Here is a 21,275-nt window from a genome sequence, read left to right as displayed (position 1 = left end):
TATATATATATATATATATATATGAATTCAATGGTAATTCATGTAGCAACTGTGCCTGAACAAAAAAAATGCCTGGAACAGAGCAGGTGCTTCTTTTAATATCCATTCTCTTTCCTACTTACAGTGGATGCATTTTTAGATTTTATTCAATGCCACTCACATTATATCACTGCTGTATACTTTCATATTTATATCTCTACCTAGCAGCCACGGGGCAGTCAGTGCTGGGCTTGCTCCAAAACAACCAACACAGGAATTACTCAGCAAGAAGTCCATGCCATGTGGTGGCACTTTGGTACTGAGGATGAGAACTGCAGGTTAAATGTTTTTCCACAAAACACTGTAGGAGTTGGATAAAAGGAGCAGGGAGAATTGGAGAAAAACAACGAGCAGAATAAATGAGTAAAGAAAGGACAGGAGAGGAGATAGTTCTTTGCATGGAGCCCTCCTGCTCCTCTCCACTGTGTGGTTGTAAAGGCAGAAAAACCACATCCCAGACATAGGCCAAAGCTGAGGGCATCACTGGTGTGAACAGAACAGGGGAAAAAGGCACGGGAGTGGAGGGGAAGCCAGACATCCAGGGATTGGGAAATCTAGCTCACCACCAGAAGAACGATCTGAACTACTCGTGGTCACAGCAGCCACCCTCTCCTGACAAGCTCGGTCACTGCTGCACTTTGCAGAATAGAGAATAAAATACAGTGGACCCTCAAGTAATGACCGGCTGACGTGTGAACAGCTCGGGTTAATCAGGTGAATGGAGGGCTCATCTGCCTCTTGTTATCAACAGCGTGTACCCAGGCAAACGTCCAGATCTCAGCTGCACTGACTTACCGCCAACCTGAGTTACAACCAGTCCTCAGGAATCGATCGAGTTCCTAAGCTGAGGGTCTGCTTACCTGCCGCACTCACAGACCATTACCTGGGGGCCCCTCTGGCAGGGCAGTGCCCCGAGTCCATGCCTGTAATAGAGCCCTGGAAAGGAGAAGTGGGTCGGGGTTGACTCTGAAACCAAGATGCCTGGAAAGGGCCCGTGTCTGATGAATTCTGGAGCACGTGAGATGCAGGTGAAATCCAAACTGGGGATAATTGTCAAATAGGGGGTTAAACATGCAAAGGAACCACGGGATGTGATAACAGTGTCCAGATGCCTGGCAACTTCCCGGCCGGAGAAGGTGCTGGACAGAATGCTCGTTCCCGGTTTTATTATGGCATAGGTCACCCTATACATACAGATATGTCTTAAACTAGTGTATGTACAATGGGGGGGCTGACCCACTAGAGCACTTAAGGTGCAGTCTTTCATGATATGTTTGCATTTAAATCACAACCTGTGGCATTAGTGGATTATTCTCGTTAGCGTATTTCATCCTTAAAGACGGAACCCACATCGCCTCAAATGTCACGTTGTCTCATTCAGGTGTGACCACAAAATATGGTGAGTGTCAAATTAAAAATTAATAGTAAAGGCATGCCGCCATGAATCTCCCTTCAAATACTTCCCCTTGCATCAAACACACCTAACTCATCTTGCCTGACCCTTTCTGAAGGACTTCGGAAGTCCTTTTTAGTGAATGTCTTTAGTTGCTCTGTCCCGGCTGTTCTGATTCCTAAATGAATTCGACACATTTACCTTCCTGGGCATTTTGGCTCTGGGGAAGATCTGGAAGCTCCATGGTACCAGATCCAGTGACTGCGGTGGATGAGGACACGCAAAGCTACTCTTGTGAGTTTGTCTTTTCCTTAGATGGCACCTGACAGCAACATTCACCATATGTTTTATCATACCTCACAAAAATACCTGTGAAAGAGAAGCTTCCAGAACTGCTACAGAAAGTGGTACAAATTATGGGATACTGTGTTCAAAAGAGTGAGAGTGCTTGAGAGGATTAATAACTAGGTGTTTTCTTACTGTAATAAAAAATTTAAAATTGAATCTCTAATTATCTTTTGCTCATATTTCTTATGTGGGAATAAGCAATCCCACTAAAAATTTCATAAACCAAGGGACTCTGTGCTCTTTCCAGGAGGAGGGGAAGACTCATGTCTGACTCTAACTATTGTGGGGGTAAACAGGAAACTCCCAAGGGATGGGGATTGATTGGGGAGTTTAATTTTATTAGACTCAGTTCAGTAGCTACTCTCCAATGACAGCATACCAGATCCCTACAGACACAGGTAGGACATTATTATTGACATTAGCTCCAAATTAGGTTTTAGTTGGAGCACATGCAATTGTGTTATGTGGCCTAGGGATAGTAGAGGCTCAGCAGTGATGGCGAATGGTGAGAAACAGGCTGAACTCTACCACTGGCCTAAAGGAACAGATAGCGAGTTTCGCTTCTACAAATGGTGCCTGTACTTGGCACAGCCCTCGGATAATTAAACATCGATTCCTTAGTATCCCAAGTCCTGCACACACGCTTGTGTGTTTCCAGGAGAAGTAGAATCGTGCTATAAACTACTCTGGCTTCTCTTTTGGCTTTCTTTTCTGCAAGTCACTCTATTTTATTACCTAATGATGAGCTGCCGAGGGAACGGTGGGAATCCCCCCGGCTTCACTTAGACAACCTCTGCAAATGAAAACAAGGTTTATAGCTCCTCGGGCTGCTGCAGTGGGAATACAAAGTCAAAATGTTGGCAGTTCTGGGCCCTCTCCTCCCTCGTGGTTCCTGGTTCAGCACAAAGCGATTTCCAGGTGTCGTGAAGACACAGCTGTGGTCCCAAAGCATGGGCATAAACAGTGATTTTAAAAATTGCGCGAATGAGGCCCTTACCTTCTAAACAGCCTGACCAAATGATATGTCACTTTATCACCCCAGTGGCGGTAAACGAATCACCCTGACCATTCTAGTGCAAAAAGTACATACACTCACTCTAGTGCCACTCCCATTCCAGCCGAGGGGCCTCTCGGAGGGTCGGGTGGGGTCGACTTTCAGTTCTCCAACGCCAGCCCTGCTCCCATTACAAAGTGTGGCTGAGTCACTCATCAGCCATTACTGGTGGCACGGGTGGGGAGGCCAAGGAGGACAGACGGCCACGTGCCGCCATGGGGCTCCAAGCCCTGGGCTGCGGGCTTCCTAAGTTCTATTTCCCTCAGTCCCCACCACCCTCTGCGGCCTGTGTGAGCTGCGCACCAAAGCTCAGGGTGGTGACTGTGTGGCTAGGGTGAGGCACTAGCCTTGGCTGAGAGCTTCCTGTCCAACCTGAAGCTATGCCTTTTCAGCCTGCTCTTGGTCTCCTTAAGGCAGGAAGCCCCTCTGTTCTGTCTTTGCTTCTGAGACTGTTTCCAACTCCTATTTTGCATACCCAGAGTTCAGGTTTTTCCAGTTCACTTATGTCCCAAGATAATTCTTGGAGGCCTTCGGCTGCAGGGGCTCTGCGTCTTCACTTTGCTCCAGACTCTGATGGAAGTACTGCTTAATACATAATTCATCCTAACCAAAATGCACATTCAGCATGCTCATTATTTTATGATGTGCCAGCTTCTCATCCCTGAACAGTAGCATAGAATGCGCTCAACCCACTGCATTGGTGGTGGATCAGCACACTAGGCACACCCGTCCCCAGGAGTCTCAATGCACAGGAAATGCTCCATCCCTCCACCCTTGTCTTCAGCTTGGCAACTAAAAAGGCCACTGCCTGAGACTGAGGCCTTGCGAGTAGCCCCACGTCCCTGTGCCCATGCCGTGCACTCAAAAGGCCAAGAGGTGGACACTGCCACTCAGTTTCTTCCAATGCACTTCCTTTAAATTATTCACGTTTGTTTGTGGCTCTAGGAGCATTCCAACGCGTGTCATTTAGGGTGTAGAATTATCGAGATTTTCTGTACCTGTAGCTGGACACTGGGACCGAAACGTGTTCACTGAGATCATCTGAACAGCACTTGCCCCCCTGCTGCCCTGCTGTGGAAACACGCACCTCCCAGGGACGCCCAGGTGGGCCTGGCCTGTGCTCGCCAGGCCCCAGGGATACACTTCTCCCCAGGGCTTTGCGCAGCGCAGCAGCCTCTGGTGGTACAGGGACCTTCTCCAGATACCGTGACACCTAGGATCTGGCTAGGAAGCAATCAACCCATGGGATTTTCCAGTGCGTCATACATTCGTTTATTTTTTTGTTAAGAATTTCTAAGTTTTTATATGATGACAATCCATGCTGGATTGTGACCATTTATTGCCAATTGGCTATAAATGCAAATAGCAGAAATCTAACTTACATCTCTATAATAGCAATTTTTAAAATCTGGTATTTGATTTCATTTTCCTATCCTTTCTTGAAATTGTAGAAAGGAAAATACAAAACTGGCACTGATTTGGTTACTGATTTTAAAATGCATGAATTTATTTGATTTAATGCCTTTAAAACACATGCTCTCCTCTCAAGAAGTTAACACTTGCTTGAGTAGCAAAAATTATGTGGACTAAGTGAGAAAGGATGAATGATGTTATTTCACAGAGGAGTAAGAGTGAGTAAAGAAAGACACACACCCGGCAAACTGGAAACGAAGTAGCAACAGAAGAGCAAAGGCAGCTAGTAGTTTCCAGTGGGGTTTGAGACTCTCAGGGGGATGACTAAGAGGCTGCAGCTGCAGAGAGGAAGGACGGTCTTCACGGAGCATATGCACACTCTGACTCAGAGTCCAGCCTTAACGTAATGGTACCCAGTTTCCACTTCAAGGAGATTTAGAGTAGCCAGACTCACACTCACAGACTAGGGACATGCACATTAAACACTCCCGCGCACACACACACACACACACACACACATGCGCAAACCTGAGTGCCAACTGACTCCGGTGTAGGTCAGGAAGTGTAGTCTCCACTGGGGAAAAAGTAAGCAGCTTCTCCTTCCAGGCCCAATGCACTGAGGCCTGGTGTAAGCAGAGCAGTGACAAAGGCAGTAAAAGGCCTCACACGCTGGTGTGACAGCGCCCACCCACACTGGGACCCCTGTCACCCCAGGCCTGGCAAGATCTAGTCTTCCAGGCAGGCGGCTGCCCCTTTCCCTAGGCAGTGCTGGGATACTCCTGCTTTCACTGGTGGGGTCTTCTTTCCTGCTTTCCTTCCTAGAAATGATTTTAGTCAGACGACAGAATTGTTGTTTCTTGATTAAAAACATCATTCATTTATGTCACGGTTTTTTTACTGAAGAATTTATGTATGCCTGCCATAATTAAAGTGCTAGGAAAGAGGTGTAGCAACCCAGCACTGTGGGAAGCTGAGGCAGGCGAATGGCACGTTCAAGGCCAACCTGGACAACTTAATGAGTTAGGGAGACCCTGTCTCAGAATAAAAGCTGGGGATATAGCTCAGTGCAAAGGCCTTGGGTTCAACTCCCAGTACTATAGTATAATATAAATAAAAAACAAAGTGCTAGAAATAAAGTAAGAAAAATTCAGAACAACACCCCTACTGATCTTGTAATATTTACCATAGTGGTAGCTGAATTATTATTAGCAACTCACTCTCCACACTCTACTTCCAGATTCTGCTGTGTGATGTTAACACCAGCTTCTGTAGATCCCATTTCTGCTTTGCCACTTGCTCCCTCTTTGCTCCTGCAACCGTCCACACAGTGGGACTGAGGAGGATCACGTCCTCCTCCCTGGCCGTCCAGCCTGGACGGCCCGTCTACCCCTCACTTCCTGTTTGTTTTCTGTAGAATTAGTGTCTGAGCCCTGCGGACTTTCTGCCTTCCTCCTCACTTCCTGTCATTCCCTAGCCCCTTCCTGTCTGCTTCCCAGTCATGTCAGCCCTGCTCTACCTTAGCAGTGGCTTGTGGCTTCAGGAGAAACCGCTGATTCCAATTTGCATCTTATTTGAGGAAGTGGAGCCATTTTGCTTTAGAATTCTAGCAAACTGCTGGTCAGCTTCTCACATTCAGAGGTTTAAGGTCTAGCTCCAGGCTTTGAAAACTCAGTAATCCCGACTCTCCTTCAGCCCTTTCCTCCGTTGGCGTGGCAGCTGCTCTGAGCGCTGCTGTTCAGTAGTGCCCTGGTCATTCTCCCGCTACCCTCTGGCACATGAACGTCCCTCACTGCGCTGAGCTCCTGTTCGCTTTCCTAATAATATTTGCAGCTTCTCTTGACTGGGCTGTGGTGAATACTGGACTAGTGATGAGTACTGATTGGAAAGCTAAGACGGGGAGGATACTTGTGCCTAGGCTTGTGTGTGTTTGTAATAGACAAGTTTACAGAGAAAGTGATGTTTAAGAAAAAGAAAACTGCACGTGTGTTCAGCAGCTACAATCAAGTTACTCTAGGTGCACCCCCCAGACAAGCCAGGATTCTGCCTCAAGGGTCGTGGTTTCACTTGATTCTTGGTTTTCTCTTTAGGCTGGATTTTTGCTTGAATATCCACTTTCTTTACAAAATACATTTCAGAGATCTTAGGCCTTCAGACAGTCCAAGCTGGAGATCAGCTCTACTCCTCTCCAGTGACCTTTCCAGCCCTTTCAGGCAGATCTTGGCTGCGAAGACCTGCCTGGCCTCACCGGCAGCAGAGGCAGCCAGCCCTCCACACCACCTGACAGCAAACGCTTGGCTGAGCCAGGTGGGCCTGCACAGGTCATCGGTGAGATCGCATCTGCCTCCTGACAAAGGCCTGCAGGGGCACCGACTACAGCCAGGGTCCATCTCCCTCCCAGTTCTGCCCCTGAGTCTCTCTCTCTCTCTCTTCCCAGCTATGAGGAGCTGGGCAGCTCTCCTCTGCCCAGGCCCTTCCAACACACCTTTCTGCCTTGGAGCTGACTGACTGCATTGTAACTGTGAGACAAATAACCCTTCTGCTTCAAGATGTGTCTGCTCCAGCAAGGAGGGAGCGACTGAGACAAAGACCCATGTTCTGGACCTGTCTAACTCCAACTAGTTTTGTAATACTGACCAGATTATTCAACCCCCTTTGTATCTCAGTTTCCCCAAGCACAAGAAAATAGAGAAAAGTCCGTACTATTACACTTCATGTTTTTTTCTAATAATCTAATTTTTTTTTTTTATGGTACTGGGGATCGAACTCAGGTCCTTGAACTTGCAAGGCATGCGGTGGAACCACTGAGCTAAATCCCCAGCCCACTAATAATCTAATTTTTGTTTGCAACTCAAAGTAAACAAATAGAAAATCTTTGATTATTTCAAGTATGGATTATCTACTTTTAGTGATGAAATACATTTATTTCTGTCCATTTAAAAACTTTACCATTACACTTATTCTTAAGTAATAAGAAGAAATTTGTGAAAATATCCAGTCCCACCTACTGGTTCCCCACAAGTGTCCTATCAATGTCCTAATCACCACTAAATTTGAGCATATGGCCCAAGTCTGACACTGCCCTCTAGTTATGCCAATCGCACTCTGCCCAGACAGGTACAACTGCCTCTGAAAACTCATTTATTTCTTCTGACCATCCACTATGCTGATCCTTCCTGTTTTACTCCTGTTTTATTTTTCTGGCTGAAGAACATTTTCAAAGTCAGTTGAAAATCTGGCAGCATTTCAGACAGCTTTCTAGGATTTATTGGGTGCTTTAGAAAAATTTCTCAATGACTACAGTTTCCAGAGAATCCCTAGAGTTTGTGGCTAGAAATAAAGCCCAGTACAATTCAAACCAGTTCCCTGAGCAAGTCTCCAACCAACAGAATTGAGAATTGTAGAATTTACCCGTTCTTCCACATTTTTGGAAACAAAAGAATAATTACATCTTCACTCACTGAATGTTGATCCAAGTACAGAATTTGCATGAAATCATTCAGGAAAATCAATTTCTGCAACAAAAAATTTCTAAACACACCTTTAAAAGTATTGAAACAAGAAATATGTTACCAAACACCCTAGTGATTAAACCATTTCTTGAGAAGCTACAAACTTCAAAAGGAAATTTAGGGTATTTGGCATCAGTCTAGAAAAAAATCAGATGAAATTGACTGTAAAACTAATTTTATATTTAGGTATAATCAAAAACAGAAGTTAAGAAAATTCAATATTTGTTTTTAAATATGAAATAGTCATTTGTGGAGAGGAAAAAATGCATTTTGATTAGGGCATAACCAAGACTTTGTGATATAGAGCAGAATTAACAAGTTCTCTTGAAGAATTTGTAGTTAGGTATAAAAAAATAGATAATTGTAGAATGAAGCCATACATACCTCAGTAGAGGCCCCCGGTACACTATAGATGGGGACACTAAGAACAAAAATGTTTAGGTCAGGGCAAGATGGCACTGAGCTGGAAGCCAAATGAAAAGTCATTGCCCCACTAGAGGATTCAGGAATGTTTCAGTGGAAATTTGGGTCTGTGACCTTGCGAGTCCTTTTGGGACAAAGCCAGCTTCCTGATAGGGGAGCAAATTAGCATTTTGATTTCAAATACTGGCCCTGGAGTCTGGCTACATAGGTCCAGAACTGCTTTTTGATGGACAAGCCTTGGAATCATCCCTAAATTAAGGACAATAGGTAATCTTGGGTGAAAAATCGGTGAAATGTGTTAATAACATTTTACACAACAAATCTCCCCTGGTTGAACTTCCATGCCATCTACCTGATAAGAATCATACAGACAGACAGACACACACACACGGCACTTAAAATTTCCAAAAATCATCCAAAAGGTACAAAAAATGGAAAGACAGCTGTGAGTGAAATTGGTAATTCCTAAAAAGAATGGTGACATTTGGTGGCATTTCAGTGTTGGTCCCCTTGCATCCTCAGCTGCCCCCAACTGGGTGTGACAGAAGTTCCACTCCAGCACTGCCACAGAGAAGACGGGATCTCTGTGTCCCCAAACCCATTCCAGAGCCACGTTTTCACCTCCAGAGTGGCAAGTTCCCTGCACCTGTCATTTGCTCTGTTCCATATCACTGTAACTCAGTTCCCGGCTACCATGGCTGTAAGAACTATTTTCCCTTCTGCAAGAAGCCCCTACTTATTACATGAAAACTATGCTCCAAATTCAGTAGCCTGAGAATAATGCTGCCTTAAATGCCCTCACTCCAGCTCATGTGTGCAGTGGCTGTTTCAGGTCAAGAAGCAAAGGCAGGGAAAACAAGGGTGCTTCACTCATGGGGTAGGGTGCTGCAGCGGGAGAAGCAGGCTGCTCTGGGTTTTGCAGTCCCAGCAGCAGTTCTGTGTCACAGAGGACTTTCCAGGACAGACAGGTGATAAGAACGGGGAGCTCACCTACAGGGGATGACTTTGTCTGGAACAGAAAGTAAAAATGTTCATGCTTAGTGTATTGTCAAAAATGATGGATGTCTTGGTTGTGAATACACACAAGAAAAATGTGCGGCCATTTGCAACAACTTCAATGAACCTGGAGGACATGATGCCAAGAATAAGCCAGATGCAAGCAGTGAATGACCAGACTTGACTTGGAATCGCGGAAAAGCACAGTTGAATACATGCAAGAAATAGAGAGAACACTGACTATGATGGGGAAAGAAGAGCATGGAATGGGAAAAAGTAGGTCACAGGATCCACATTTACAGTTAGATAAAATGAGTAAGTCTGCAGGAGGGCTATAGTTATTAATATCATACTGAGTACCAAAAGTTTGCTAAATACTGCATGTGTTTCCTCCATTACACACACACACACACACACACACACACACACACACAAAGGTGCCTATAGAAAATGACAGATTAATTTGTTGCTTGTAATATATATATATCTATATATATCTATATATATATATATATCTCAAGATACATCTCATGTTATACAATTAGAAATAAAGTACAATTGAAAAAGAGAAAGGAAACTACAGTGACAATGTCTCATAAAATAGGAAGTGTACAAAAGAGAAGTTATACCAAGAACTAAACAAAAGTTCTGGTGTTAAAATACCCCAAAATGATAAATTTACTACAGAGGTGTGGTGACAGATTTAAATTGCCAGCAGAAACTCTTCAGATTTAAATATAAATTAGTAAAGATTATGCAATCTGAAGAGCATAGTGAAGGAAGAATAAAGAGAAATACATAGAGTTTCACAGAAGCATGGAATATTACTTAGGGTAACAACAGATGCATAACAGAATAGCAAAGTAAAGGGGATAGAAAGGAGGAGAAGGAAACTATTGAGGAAAGAATGCCGAATACTTCTGTCATTGATGAAAACTATTAATCTACACACTGAGCAGTTCTAGCTGGATGAACACAATGATACCCACCCCATGCACCTCATAGTAAAAATGCTGAAAGACAAATACAAGGAAAATATAAAAAGCACCAAGAGGGAAACAACTGTTTACGTACAACGAAATGCCAATGAGATAAACTGTTGACTCATCATCAGGCACAATGGAATTCAGAAGACAATAGAAGTACATATTCAGTGCTTTGGAGGAAATAGCATAACACTTTATCCTTGTGGGAAAGTTCTCAGTGACTGTGGACCATATGGTTCTTTTCACCATCTTCCCATCCTTCCCAAGAATATTTGTAGAATGTGCTGGGAATAAGCACGCTGAGATCAGGAGGCCTGGAGGGAAGGGCCCCACTGTGCTCCAGTGGCCTTGTGAACTGGAATGTGCTTCAGACTTCCTTCCGGTGCATCACATGTGCAGGGCACAGCACCTTGGGGACTGCCTGCCATCCACAGATACAAGTGGGGCACATTAAAGACCGAACTCCGCTTGCCTGAGCCTCAGCATCCAGCTCGTGGTGATGGCGAGGCTCCTGCATCTCTTGCTGCCAATTTCCAAATCCTCACTCCATGCAACTTGGTGAGTACCTGGGTATCCAGCCTCACCAGGCTCCAGACAGGTTGGCAGTGAAGGCACAGGGAAGCTCCCTAACAGACTAGTAGTCTCAAATCTCTAGCCAACAAATCAAAGCCAGATTGAGATGCCACTTCCCACTTAAAAGGGCAGCTGAGGCAGAAAAGTGTGGGAAAGACTAGGGAAACAAACTCACATGCATTGCTGGAGGGAAGTCAAGGGTATAGAAATTCTGGGAAACTCTGGCAGTCCCACAAATGTTAAGTACAGAGATTGCTTATGACCCAGTGATTCCACTTCTAGGTCTGTGTACCCAAGATAAGTGAAAACATATGACCATATTAAAACATGTGCATAGTGTTTGTAGAAGCATTATTCACAGAGTAGAAAAATAAACAAAAACCAGCAAACAGTAGCAACTATCAAATGACTGATAAATAAAATATGTGGTATAAGCACGCAGTGATTTTTATTTAGCAATAAAATAGCGAGAAGCATCCCCACATGGACACAGTCAAACACATCATGCTAAGTGAAGGCAGCCAGTCAGAAAAGACCAGATATCGCATGCTTCTTCTTATACTAAGCGTCTAGGATGGGGAAACATGGATAGATAGAAAGTACGTTAGTGGCTGCCTAAGAGTGCCAGGGGTTCGGACACTGGGAAATGGGGATGAAATTTATGGGGTTTCATTATGAGGTGGTGGAAATATCTCTGGTTAAATTCTGTTAATTACTATATTGTATACTAAACCCCACTGAATTATATGTTTTAAATGAGTGAAAATCTGTGTTATGTGAATTATACCTCAATAAAACTTCTTTTAAGGAAAATTTTATTTATGACTTACCATCAGCTTAAATGAGGTCACAAATGGGAAGCTATCCCCAGATGGGGGACACACATATTCGCTAAGTTAATGCTGTACTTTCTGCTATTATAATCATCATTACCGCCAGCCCAGAAAGCCATTCTGTCCAACACTTATTATCAAACAGAACTTTTTAACCCTCCTTTTTCACCTTTAAACTGCTTGCCATTTTGCATGCTAGAAAGCACCCACTGGGCTACACACATTTACGTGCTTGTGAGCAGTGATCACGGCAGATAGGTGATGTTAATTTTGAAGGGACGTAATAGATACTGCTTGTCTCTCCTCTGTTTGTGAGTGTCAAGTTTCACTGTGCAGACTGAGCATGGACTTGATTGTTTTGGACATTCTCACCCAACCAAGGAACTTCTCTGGGCTCTCCCCAAGTCTGTTTCTCCTACTTTCACTGCACTGTAGTGAAATCAGTTCCCTGCTTCTCTCCCCAAGCACTGTTTCCTGGAGCACAGGCCTGGTGGGCTCTGGTAACATGTAACTCTGGAGCTCACTCCTAATTTGCAGCATTACTGTGAACATAAATTCTAAAGGCTCTTTGCCTTTCTTCTTTATAGATAATTAGAAATAATAAGTAGGACAATGCCACCAACGAATTGTCAGTGTTCCCAAACTAAAACTGACCATCAGGGAGTTAGGAAATCTATACATGGCTTTGGAAATTGTGTGGTCTCACAGATACGACTGTTTCAGTTCAATGATGCAAGACATACACTTTTTATGTTGAGATTTTAATTGAGCCCCCGCCCCAGCCTTGTGTATTCAAAGGTTGCCCTTCTGGAAAGTGACTGGATCACAGAGGCTGTTTCATCAGCGAATGATTTATGATGAGTTCATGCTGAGCAGGGCTTGGTTGGAGGAAGCCCTGGGGGCGTGACTAGGGGCACGTGCTATGCTTTCTCTCTTCCCTCCTTCCTCTGCTTACTAGCTGCCAGCAGGAGAGTGGCTTTCCTCCACTGTGCCCTACTACGCCATGCCTGCTGTTTCGCCTTGAGCTGGCTGAACGTGAACTGAGCCGAATGAAGCGTGAGCCAAATTGAACCTCTCCTCCTTCCAGCTGTGAGTGTCCTGTGTTCTGTCCAGCACGGGCAGCTGACACCCAGAAGTGATGCCTTTTTAAAGTTAAAAGTAAAGTTCTCATCTCAGGGAGAAAATGAACCTTTTCCCACTAGACGGGATCCCGTCTTTCCCACGCTCTCCCTGGGGTTCTGCCAAAGTGCACAGCTGAGAACCACAACGTCTGAGTACGCACCTACACACCATCCCCTTTCTAACAAAGCTCTCAAGCTCGCTCTCGGGGAAAGACGTCACTCAAGGGTAGCTTGGAACCGGCTTTTGAAGAATGGAAATGGGCACAAGAAATTTGCTTTTCCCATCTGTGACCTTTTGATGTCGCCAACTCAGAGTCCCCGAGACAAATGGGACCTGTGAAGAGGGAGGACCGCTGTCCACACCTGGGCAAAAGAATCCCAAACCCTCCGCTCCTTCCACACCCCAGCACGTCTGCCCGGGTCTTCCTGTAAGCCCATCGCTACCCACCAGTCCTGCAGGGATCTGCACTCAGAGCTCCGTCCTCCTCGCAGGCCAACTCTGCGGAGAAGCCTCGTTCATTTGCAAAACCCTGATGCTCGTGAGGCAGCGCTCTATACCCAGAATGGAACGGAAGCTCCCACGGACTTCTGATGCCCGTGAGAGAACCCGGTCAGTGGAGTCCAGCCTGTGGGAGCTCCGGGGAGCCAGGCCGTGGCTTCCACGGTACAGCACTGGTCTGCACTTGTGAGGCTCTGGACAGCATACAAACAACATCAGAGACAAAAACAGAAAATTAACAAGAACCAAAAAAATGGGGCTGGGGATTTAGCTCAGTGGTTCGGTGGCCTGCCTTGCAAGCGCAAGGACTGGAGTTCAATCCCCGGTACTGAAAAAAAAACCTCAATTGAGATCGTTTTAGATCTCAGTTAGAATCTCAGAGCCAACATTGACAATAGTGAGAGAAAGGAGCTATCCCCACTGTAAAAGGCACACGATGTTTCTGTGTAGGTTAGGAGATTTACAGGATGAAGAATGGGGTCTTCAGGGAAGAAATAACGGACATGACAGCCACTTAAGGACCCCATTCAACACTGTCAGTACCTGGCTCCAGATAGAGGGCTTTGATTTTTCCTTTCTCTGTAAAACATCCTTGAGTTGCTTCTCTTGGGACAAATGCCCCCAAACCTCTTACTCCGAAGGCTACTTAGGTCATTTTTGTAATGACCATTTGCAGATAAAATAACAGATAAAATAAGGAAGCTAGAATTTGTGTATCTGAAGGACTGATTCAAATTTCTATCCCCATGACCACGATAGCAGAGTCCACTGTCTATTGCCCAGAGGAGCCTCGTGTTTTCGCTCTGCTCCGTTCCCTTCTCTTTCACATAATTGTACACTTACAACTTCTGCTGTTAACTCCCACAAGTTCAATGACAGCCAGACATCCTGAGCTGCTGCCAGCTAATGCATTTCGCGGGATGGATTCCAGGACTCTGCCACTGTAGGAGGCCACCAGGGTCTTCCCTGGGCTTCCACACCTGCCGCGTAGTGGGCAGCGCCTTGCCAGGCTCTATAGACAAATCCAATACCAGACTTGGAGAGGACAGGCACGCCTGCTGCCACACAGATGGCACTGTGCCTGTCTGCAGCTTTTGTGGAAGAAGCCAAGGAAGAGATATCTTAATTTAGTACTTTGCCTGAAGTGTTTTCGTGCACTCACTTCAAAAGACTTGTTTTTCCCCCATAGGAAATTGGGGAAGGGAATCAGCACATTTCCTGCATGGTCAAAAGGGCACCAAATGTCACCCTGCAATCTGTGTCCCTTCGGCAAGCAAAATCCCTTTATAAAACTAAACAGAAGTGAGATCAACTCATATAAAATTCCTTCAAAAAAGAATATTACTGCAGCTCTTTCAAATATTGTTAAAAGATTCAGTGCTTGCATATATTTATTTTAAGGAAGTGCTTAGAAATGAGCCTTCACCATCTAATGTCCTCACACCCATGCCATAGGAGCTGTGGATCTGGAAGGTCTCCAAAGAGGAAGGGAAATGTGAGACAGGCTGGGAGCATTTTTTAGAGATGCCATCAAGGCCCGCAGACCTATCTGAAGGACCGTCAACGTCGGTAAGACCTGGAAGTATTCCAACCACATATTTTCACCCTGCTGAGCTATGCCATGCTCATGCGGGTCTGTGATTAATTTGTGGTCAATGATCTAAGTATCTCTTAAGCCTCCCCGCTAAAAATATGGAAATACTTTAAGAAAAGGAAGGAAAAGTGAATGCACTGAGATTTCCATTTGCATGAAAGCTCAGTTTAGCCCTTTGCTCTTCACTCTGGGGTCCTTGAAGAGCAGGCACCTGAGAAATTTCAGCTTCGGAGAGTGTCTGAATCAGATGTTCAGAGAGCGGGAAATGAACCAACAGGTGAATAGGCGCCCTAGCAGGGGTGAGGGCCCTCATTTGCGTCACCTTGATCGGAATGAGAGAAACCAGGTACTCAGCGTCTCAAACATCTGATCAAGTAATGGACACAGCCTCTCCAGCAAGTGCTCTGAGCGCAGTGAAGACATTTCCCCGACTCCCACACTGGATGACTAAAATAAGTGGGAGCATTTATGTTGCTGATTCAGGCCTGGCCACGAGCTCTCCTGTGCATGTTTCAAACAGCAGTGCCCTTGCATGGTTCTTCTAGAACGGCAGCCAGAGTGGGTGGGCTGCTGCTCCCAAACAGGCCTAGGTAGGCAGTGCCGGACACTGGAAAGTTACTCTGCAACCCTTCACCTGTTTTTATAGATCACAGACACGCCCGGCAATACTAGAACTGAAGATATTTTGAGAGAAACCCCTGGCGAGCCCCTCCTTCCCCTTCAGATCACCACCCCACTCCCAGCGACAAGAGCCATCTGTACTCACCAAACCTTGGCAGGTGGACAGGGCCACCGAGGCGTTCCTGTGGGCCCGCAAGGAGCCCTGGTAGAAACAGAAGTCCTCTGGCGGGAAGGAATGCACAGACTTGGTACCTCCTCTCCCCAGTGTCTGCACCACGAACCCAGGAGCCACGAGGCCACTGGAGGCCATCAGGTCCATGTGGAAGTCGTGCCTGTCGCCCTTGACCCGGAGGTGCAGGGCATCCCCGCCCTGCTGGGCCACCTCTCTCCTCCGCCGCTGGTGATGCATGATCTCGTGGGACACATAGTCTCCCCTGTGGTCGACCTCGAAGGCAGACACCAGGTCATACTCTGAAACCAAAGCAAAGGAAAGCAGCTGAGTAACCCCGGGTTCTGAAGAATCAGGAGTCTTACAATACAAGAGTACTTGACCATTTCCACCCAGGAAGAATCCGTGGAGGAAAATTCAGCAGACACCCAGCAACACACTGAAACGATGGGGTCGACACGGTCAGAGAGCAAAGGGGACATCTCCAGGGCACCATCGGGCAAATAGCCAGTGCCCCTCTAATGTCTTATTACCATCCCAGCAACTACGACACTCAAAAGACAAAAGGAAACCAGAGGACAAATTGGTCTTTCAAGATTATATTTTATCAATCTTATTGATGGAGCAACAGTCCCATGTAACAACTTCTGTAGTGCGGAAACACACCTTTACTCACATTCTCTGACTTTTTTTTTTATAAACATCTTCATCAAAATGAAGAAATTCTAATGTAATCTTATTAGAATCTTATGCATTGTTGCAGATTATTCACACTAGGTAGGGGAAGAACAAAAAGGGAAAAGAAAAAAATATGAGAGAATGAAAAGATGAAAATAAAGTGTTTGTAGATGGGGAGGGGAGGAGGGGGTGAGGGGAGGGCAGAGGTAAGGGGAAAAAATGAGAATCAAGACTTCCCATGTAGAGGTACATGATCCCAACAATGAATGTAACTGTACTGTATGCGTAAAATGTACCAATAAACTCAATAAAATAAAATAAAAAATGAAGAAATTCTAGCTGAAAAGTACCTTCATTTTTCAGAAGACATTTGAAAAGAAAAATGTGATGAGCAGCTTTTGCTGCTCGGTTATTTAATCATTAAGTCACTGAATGGAACATAGAGGGAAAGGTGCAGACTGCAGACACATTCTAGGATTCCCAGATGCTAGCACGGAAAAGCTCATGTGTGTGTGTGCGTGTGCGTGTGTGCGCGTGTGGTGCACACTCAGGACCACAGTGGACCTCCCCCTGGCTGGGCTTCCTCTGGCATCCACCTGGGTCCTTGTGACTTGCTTGGATTTCACACTCCAAAGCTTTTCCCAGAGCAGCGTCACACAGTGATTCGGAGTGCACTGGTCTACAACACACTCAAGTAAACCGATTCTATTTAAAAAGACAGAGAAAGCCCAGATTGGCTCAGATTTCAGATGTATCCCACAGGGATCCTACCAAGGACCTCCTAGTGCCACATCCAGAATCCACACCCCTCTGCAGAAGGCTCAGGGTGAGTCCTTCCTTTTCTTCCTCAAAGGGCCATCTGCCTCTGAGACATTTACCTTTTCTTCTCACCTTACAGCCAGGCTTTGTTCACTCTCAACCACCATCAGCAACATCCTCTCCACCCCCAGCATACAGGGAGGTTGTTTGTTTCCATGGGTGGAAGGGGAAGGGGGGGTGGGGTCCATCTCCTGAGTTGCGCTTTCTCATCTCAGCGCTAGAGTTTTGAGCTCTGCATGGCTCAGCGAGAGGTTTGATAGCTCGATTTATATGTTTTAAATCCTGAGGCCCAGGGTAGGAGTGCCTCCAGTTGCTTGTGAGTGCTGGGCCTGCACAAGCCAAGAGAGGACCTGCTTGCTTGCCTGTCCTCTTCCGAATCCCAAAGAAACAAAGTTCAGTGTGATGCGGGCCTTGCTCCAGCCTCACTGCATGGTGTTGCTTGGAGAGGACATGAGGCCAGGCATGGAATAGGCTGGAGTGACCTCGCCTGAACTCCAAGTGGACGTAGCTCCAGGCCCAAACCACAGCTCTCCTCACATCTGCATCTCCGACAGGAGCCCAGCTCTGCAATGTTCTGTGGGCACCCGCACTTTCCCCTGGTTCCCCACGTGTGCTCTCAGAGCTCGGTACTACAGCTGCTGAGTAACTGGGCCTCTTCTCCGCTTTGGTCTGATCGAACACTTCGGGGATTGTAAGATAAAATAAAACAAGCTACTTCTGCAAAGGGGCACTTAGTCATATGGCAATGCTCAGGATATGGCTATGATTAAGCCAGTAGTAGTAGTACTAGTGGTAGTAGTAGGGCTATTATCGTCTTTGGAAAAAGAAGAGTTTCTTCACAGCTAAAACAGCTCAGACACTGGTCCACCTCACCTGCTGTCCTGGCAGATGATTCCATACTGACCAGGAGCTGGTGGGCAGCAGCCCATGGGCTGGAAGAAAAGGTGCGTTCAGGTTTGGGGGAGACAGAGGAGGGAGCCGTGGGTAGCAGGGCAATGACTGGAGAGCCCTGGGAAAGTGAGGACCAGGCCGGGAAGCCATGGCCCTGGCCCAGCATGTCCTCCTCTCAGACCCAGAACCTGAGGCCCTCCTTCCAGTCCGGAGCTGAACTTAGTGCTGCTGGGTCCTATGGGTATGAACTCAGCCCAGCCTGCTGAGTGTAAGGTAGTGGGGTGCACATCCTGACCACAACCACCGAGGTCTGTGTCAGGTCAGGCAGCGCGTGGTCACGGTGCCAGGTTCCACACAGGCAATGAGAAAGCCAGACAGATCTGTCTGAAGTGCAGACATGGGGGGAAGGCAGGAGACACGAGGAGCCAGTGCGTGGTGTGGTATGAGTGCGCAGGGCCCCTGGCTGTCTTCCTGCCTCTCCGAGGGGGACAGGGAGATTTCTGTCCTTGTCCTCCCTGTTCTCTGGACTGGTGGGGCAGCCAGCTTGAGGTTCTTGGAGAACACTGCTCTTCCTCTGGGTCCTGGGGACAGTCTCTGACTCCTCAGCGTGGTGGGGTGACAGCAGGAAGCTCATGGATGAAGCAGCAAGCTTCACTGCACATAAAGAGGTGGTTGCTCTTAAAAAGTGACAGGAGCGGCATCTCACAGCCCTTACTTTTGAGGGCAGATAATATTCACTCGTTTGCGGGGAGCAATATTTTTCCCGCACGATGATAATGTCTGATAAATCTGTCTCACAAACACAGTGCTGTGCAGATCGATATTTGACAACCAGCTCCCCAGGGAGGTGACATGGAAGGACACGGCCGGGGAAGAGACAAGCACTCGAGGCTGATGACGCTGCAGCAGACACTTGGCACTGTCTGGAGAGGTGTTCGGTCGTCACAAGGGGAGAGGGATGAGGACATCCTGGAATCCAGTGTCCTGCTGTCTCAGGAGAGCCCAGAATGTCACTGCCACCCTGGGGAGGCTGAGGCAAGACACTTACCCAAGAATGAGATCTGAGCAAATGACCGCGAGACAGGGTCAGAGCTGAAGAATCCAGGGAACGAACTAACTACGTCTTCACTCTCACCACACTGAATACCCACAGAGAGGTCAAGGTACAAGGGCAACAAACTGAAACACCGAAACTAACGGCAAGCTTCTGTTTTCGGATTATAATCCGCCAGACCAAGGGCTTGTGAAGTAAAAAACAGTGAAATTCCTGGTGTGTGAGAGCCCTTTAAACAAGGCCGAAGCCCCATGGAGAGTTTGCAGTGAGAAAAACATCATGGATGGCGTTCGGCTCCGTACCCGACCTGTTCAGCCTCGAGGTACAGCCCCACCAGCCGGCACACTGGGCCAGCGGAGCCGGCTTTGGGGGGCCGAGGTGGCTGGAAACTGCTGCTGGAGAGGCAGAATGGGCCGGATGGGGTGTTCACACCTCAAGAAGCAGGGCGTGGGATGGAGCACGGAGCCTCCTGCGCCCCACCAGGAAAGCCTGTGGGCACAGTGCTGTCTGTAGATATCTGGATATAAATCACTGTATCCTACACACACACACACACACACACACACACACACACACTCACCCTCCACAAGTCCTTTGCGTCTAGTTAAAGTTCTGAAGAGTTTCTATCCTTGCACTGAACTTACTTTGAAATTTCAAAAGTTAAATCTGTACTATGTCTTTGGCTTCGGAGGAGCCACTGTTTTTATTACAAAGATGGATCTGTAGGAAAAGCAAATCTTAAGTTTCCCATAAAGAACACGAAGTAATGCTGAATCAGCAACATCACACACACACACACACACACACACACACACACACACACACACCCGCCAGGCGCAGAGCTAAACTACTCCTCAAGTAGTTACCTCATTGCCTGTAAGGGTGTGAGGAGTTCTCAGAGACGCAGCAAACCTGCAGTGATCATGCAAGTGTTACTGGGAACCATCCTGACCCCAAAGTTGCTGCAAAACCAGCTCATATCAGGGGTGCTGGCCTCCAACAGTGAGCACACCCCACAGTGATGCTGGCCTGGGTACCTAAGATCTAAAGGACAGTCCTGCTGGGCAGGTCCTGTCGGTGTGGGAACAGCCCCTACGTGCTTTCCCACAGGTAAGGGGCAGGGCGGAGAGGAGCTTGAGGCTGTCATGGCCGTGACACAGCCTGGGACCCAGCAGAGATGCCAGCTGAGAGAGGGGCTCCCAGAGCACAGGTAGGGCCGGCCCTGCCCTCGGCAGGAATCTGTGGCTTTTCTTCCTGAAGGTAACGTCTGTAATGTTCTGAACCTATGCAAAATTTCCTCCGTGCTACAGAGTTAAGATTTTCTGAGCCCCTCTGGAATTCTCTTGATTTTATTCTAAAAGTAGACCCTCTTATAGCCTTAAAGTGAGTGGGTTATTACGCTGCACTGTAACGGAGGGGTTAAGGGGGGGCAGCAACAAGCAAGGGAATTTTAAATCCACAGGTAAGTAGCTTCCTCTTACAACCAATACACAGCCAAGATAGTTTTTGAATGTTCTCTGCCGTTTGCATCTGGCGCCCTCTGGCGGTGCTCAAGGCGGCCTAGCCCCAGTCACTCCTCACACCACCTGGGAGAGTTTCAAACTAGCGCACACCCTCATCCTCCCGTCAGCCTGTGGAGAGGAGCGAACCATACATCAAGGAGCTGTGAATTCTTCACATTTCAGTTTGGAGGGTTTTCCGCCGCGCTGCAGTTCTTCCCGTAAGCGTCAGGGCCGCTAACATCGCAGGCGGGACCCACCGTGGGAAAACACGCAGAGCAGTAACAGACACCGGAACGGCCCGCGGACTGGGCCGAGACTAAAATCCGAGCTACTGCTTTCTCTGACCCGGCGCGGCGCAGTCCTGGCCCACGGCCGCGGGCGCACGGGGCTGGGAGGGGTGGGTCTCACCCCAAGGGACACGCGCTCTGCCCGCGGTGCGGCCCGCGAGCCCCTGCCCTCCCTCCCCACGCACCCTATGTCTCCACCTCGCGCAGCTCTTCAAGAGCCTTAACCCGATCCCGGATAGGCGCCCGAGGAGCAGACGCCGGGCCGTGTGTGCTGCCCTTGGAGTCCGCGGTCCACGATTTCAGGGGAAACAGCGCAGGACGCAGGCGGGGATCCAGGCGCGCAGCGACGCGTCTAAAGCCCAGATTCGCCCTAGGTCCCGAAAGCTTTACAGAGGAGATGCGCTCCCTCCCGGACTTCCCCCACAACCTTGCAAACTGTCACCGCTTCCGGGCAAGCGGCGGCGGGGCGGGGC

At 47.4% G+C, this 21,275-nt stretch overlaps 1 protein-coding gene across 1 annotated transcript in view; it reads right to left on the bottom strand.

Moving 5' to 3' along the window:
- Nucleotides 1-20,756, bottom strand: part of Adamts16 (ADAM metallopeptidase with thrombospondin type 1 motif 16) — a 124,125-nt gene extending 103,369 nt beyond the window's left edge. Inside the window, exons 1-4 of the mRNA XM_010606128.2 lie at nucleotides 20,692-20,756; nucleotides 19,316-19,408; nucleotides 17,942-18,000; nucleotides 15,548-15,873 (exon numbers count right to left, since the gene is read on the bottom strand). Of these exons, the coding sequence (XP_010604430.1) occupies nucleotides 15,548-15,873; nucleotides 17,942-18,000; nucleotides 19,316-19,408; nucleotides 20,692-20,756 (543 nt within the window). The remainder of the gene's footprint in view (nucleotides 1-15,547; nucleotides 15,874-17,941; nucleotides 18,001-19,315; nucleotides 19,409-20,691) is intronic.
- Between the last annotated feature and the right edge of the window lie 519 nt (nucleotides 20,757-21,275).

This window comes from Fukomys damarensis, unplaced genomic scaffold (assembly GCF_012274545.1).
Source record: "Fukomys damarensis isolate Sample0158 unplaced genomic scaffold, DMR_v1.0_HiC HiC_scaffold_1, whole genome shotgun sequence".
NCBI lineage: Eukaryota > Metazoa > Chordata > Mammalia > Rodentia > Bathyergidae > Fukomys > Fukomys damarensis.
The sequence above is the reverse complement of the archived record's forward strand: the minus strand, read 5'-3'. Positions and strand labels throughout refer to the sequence as shown.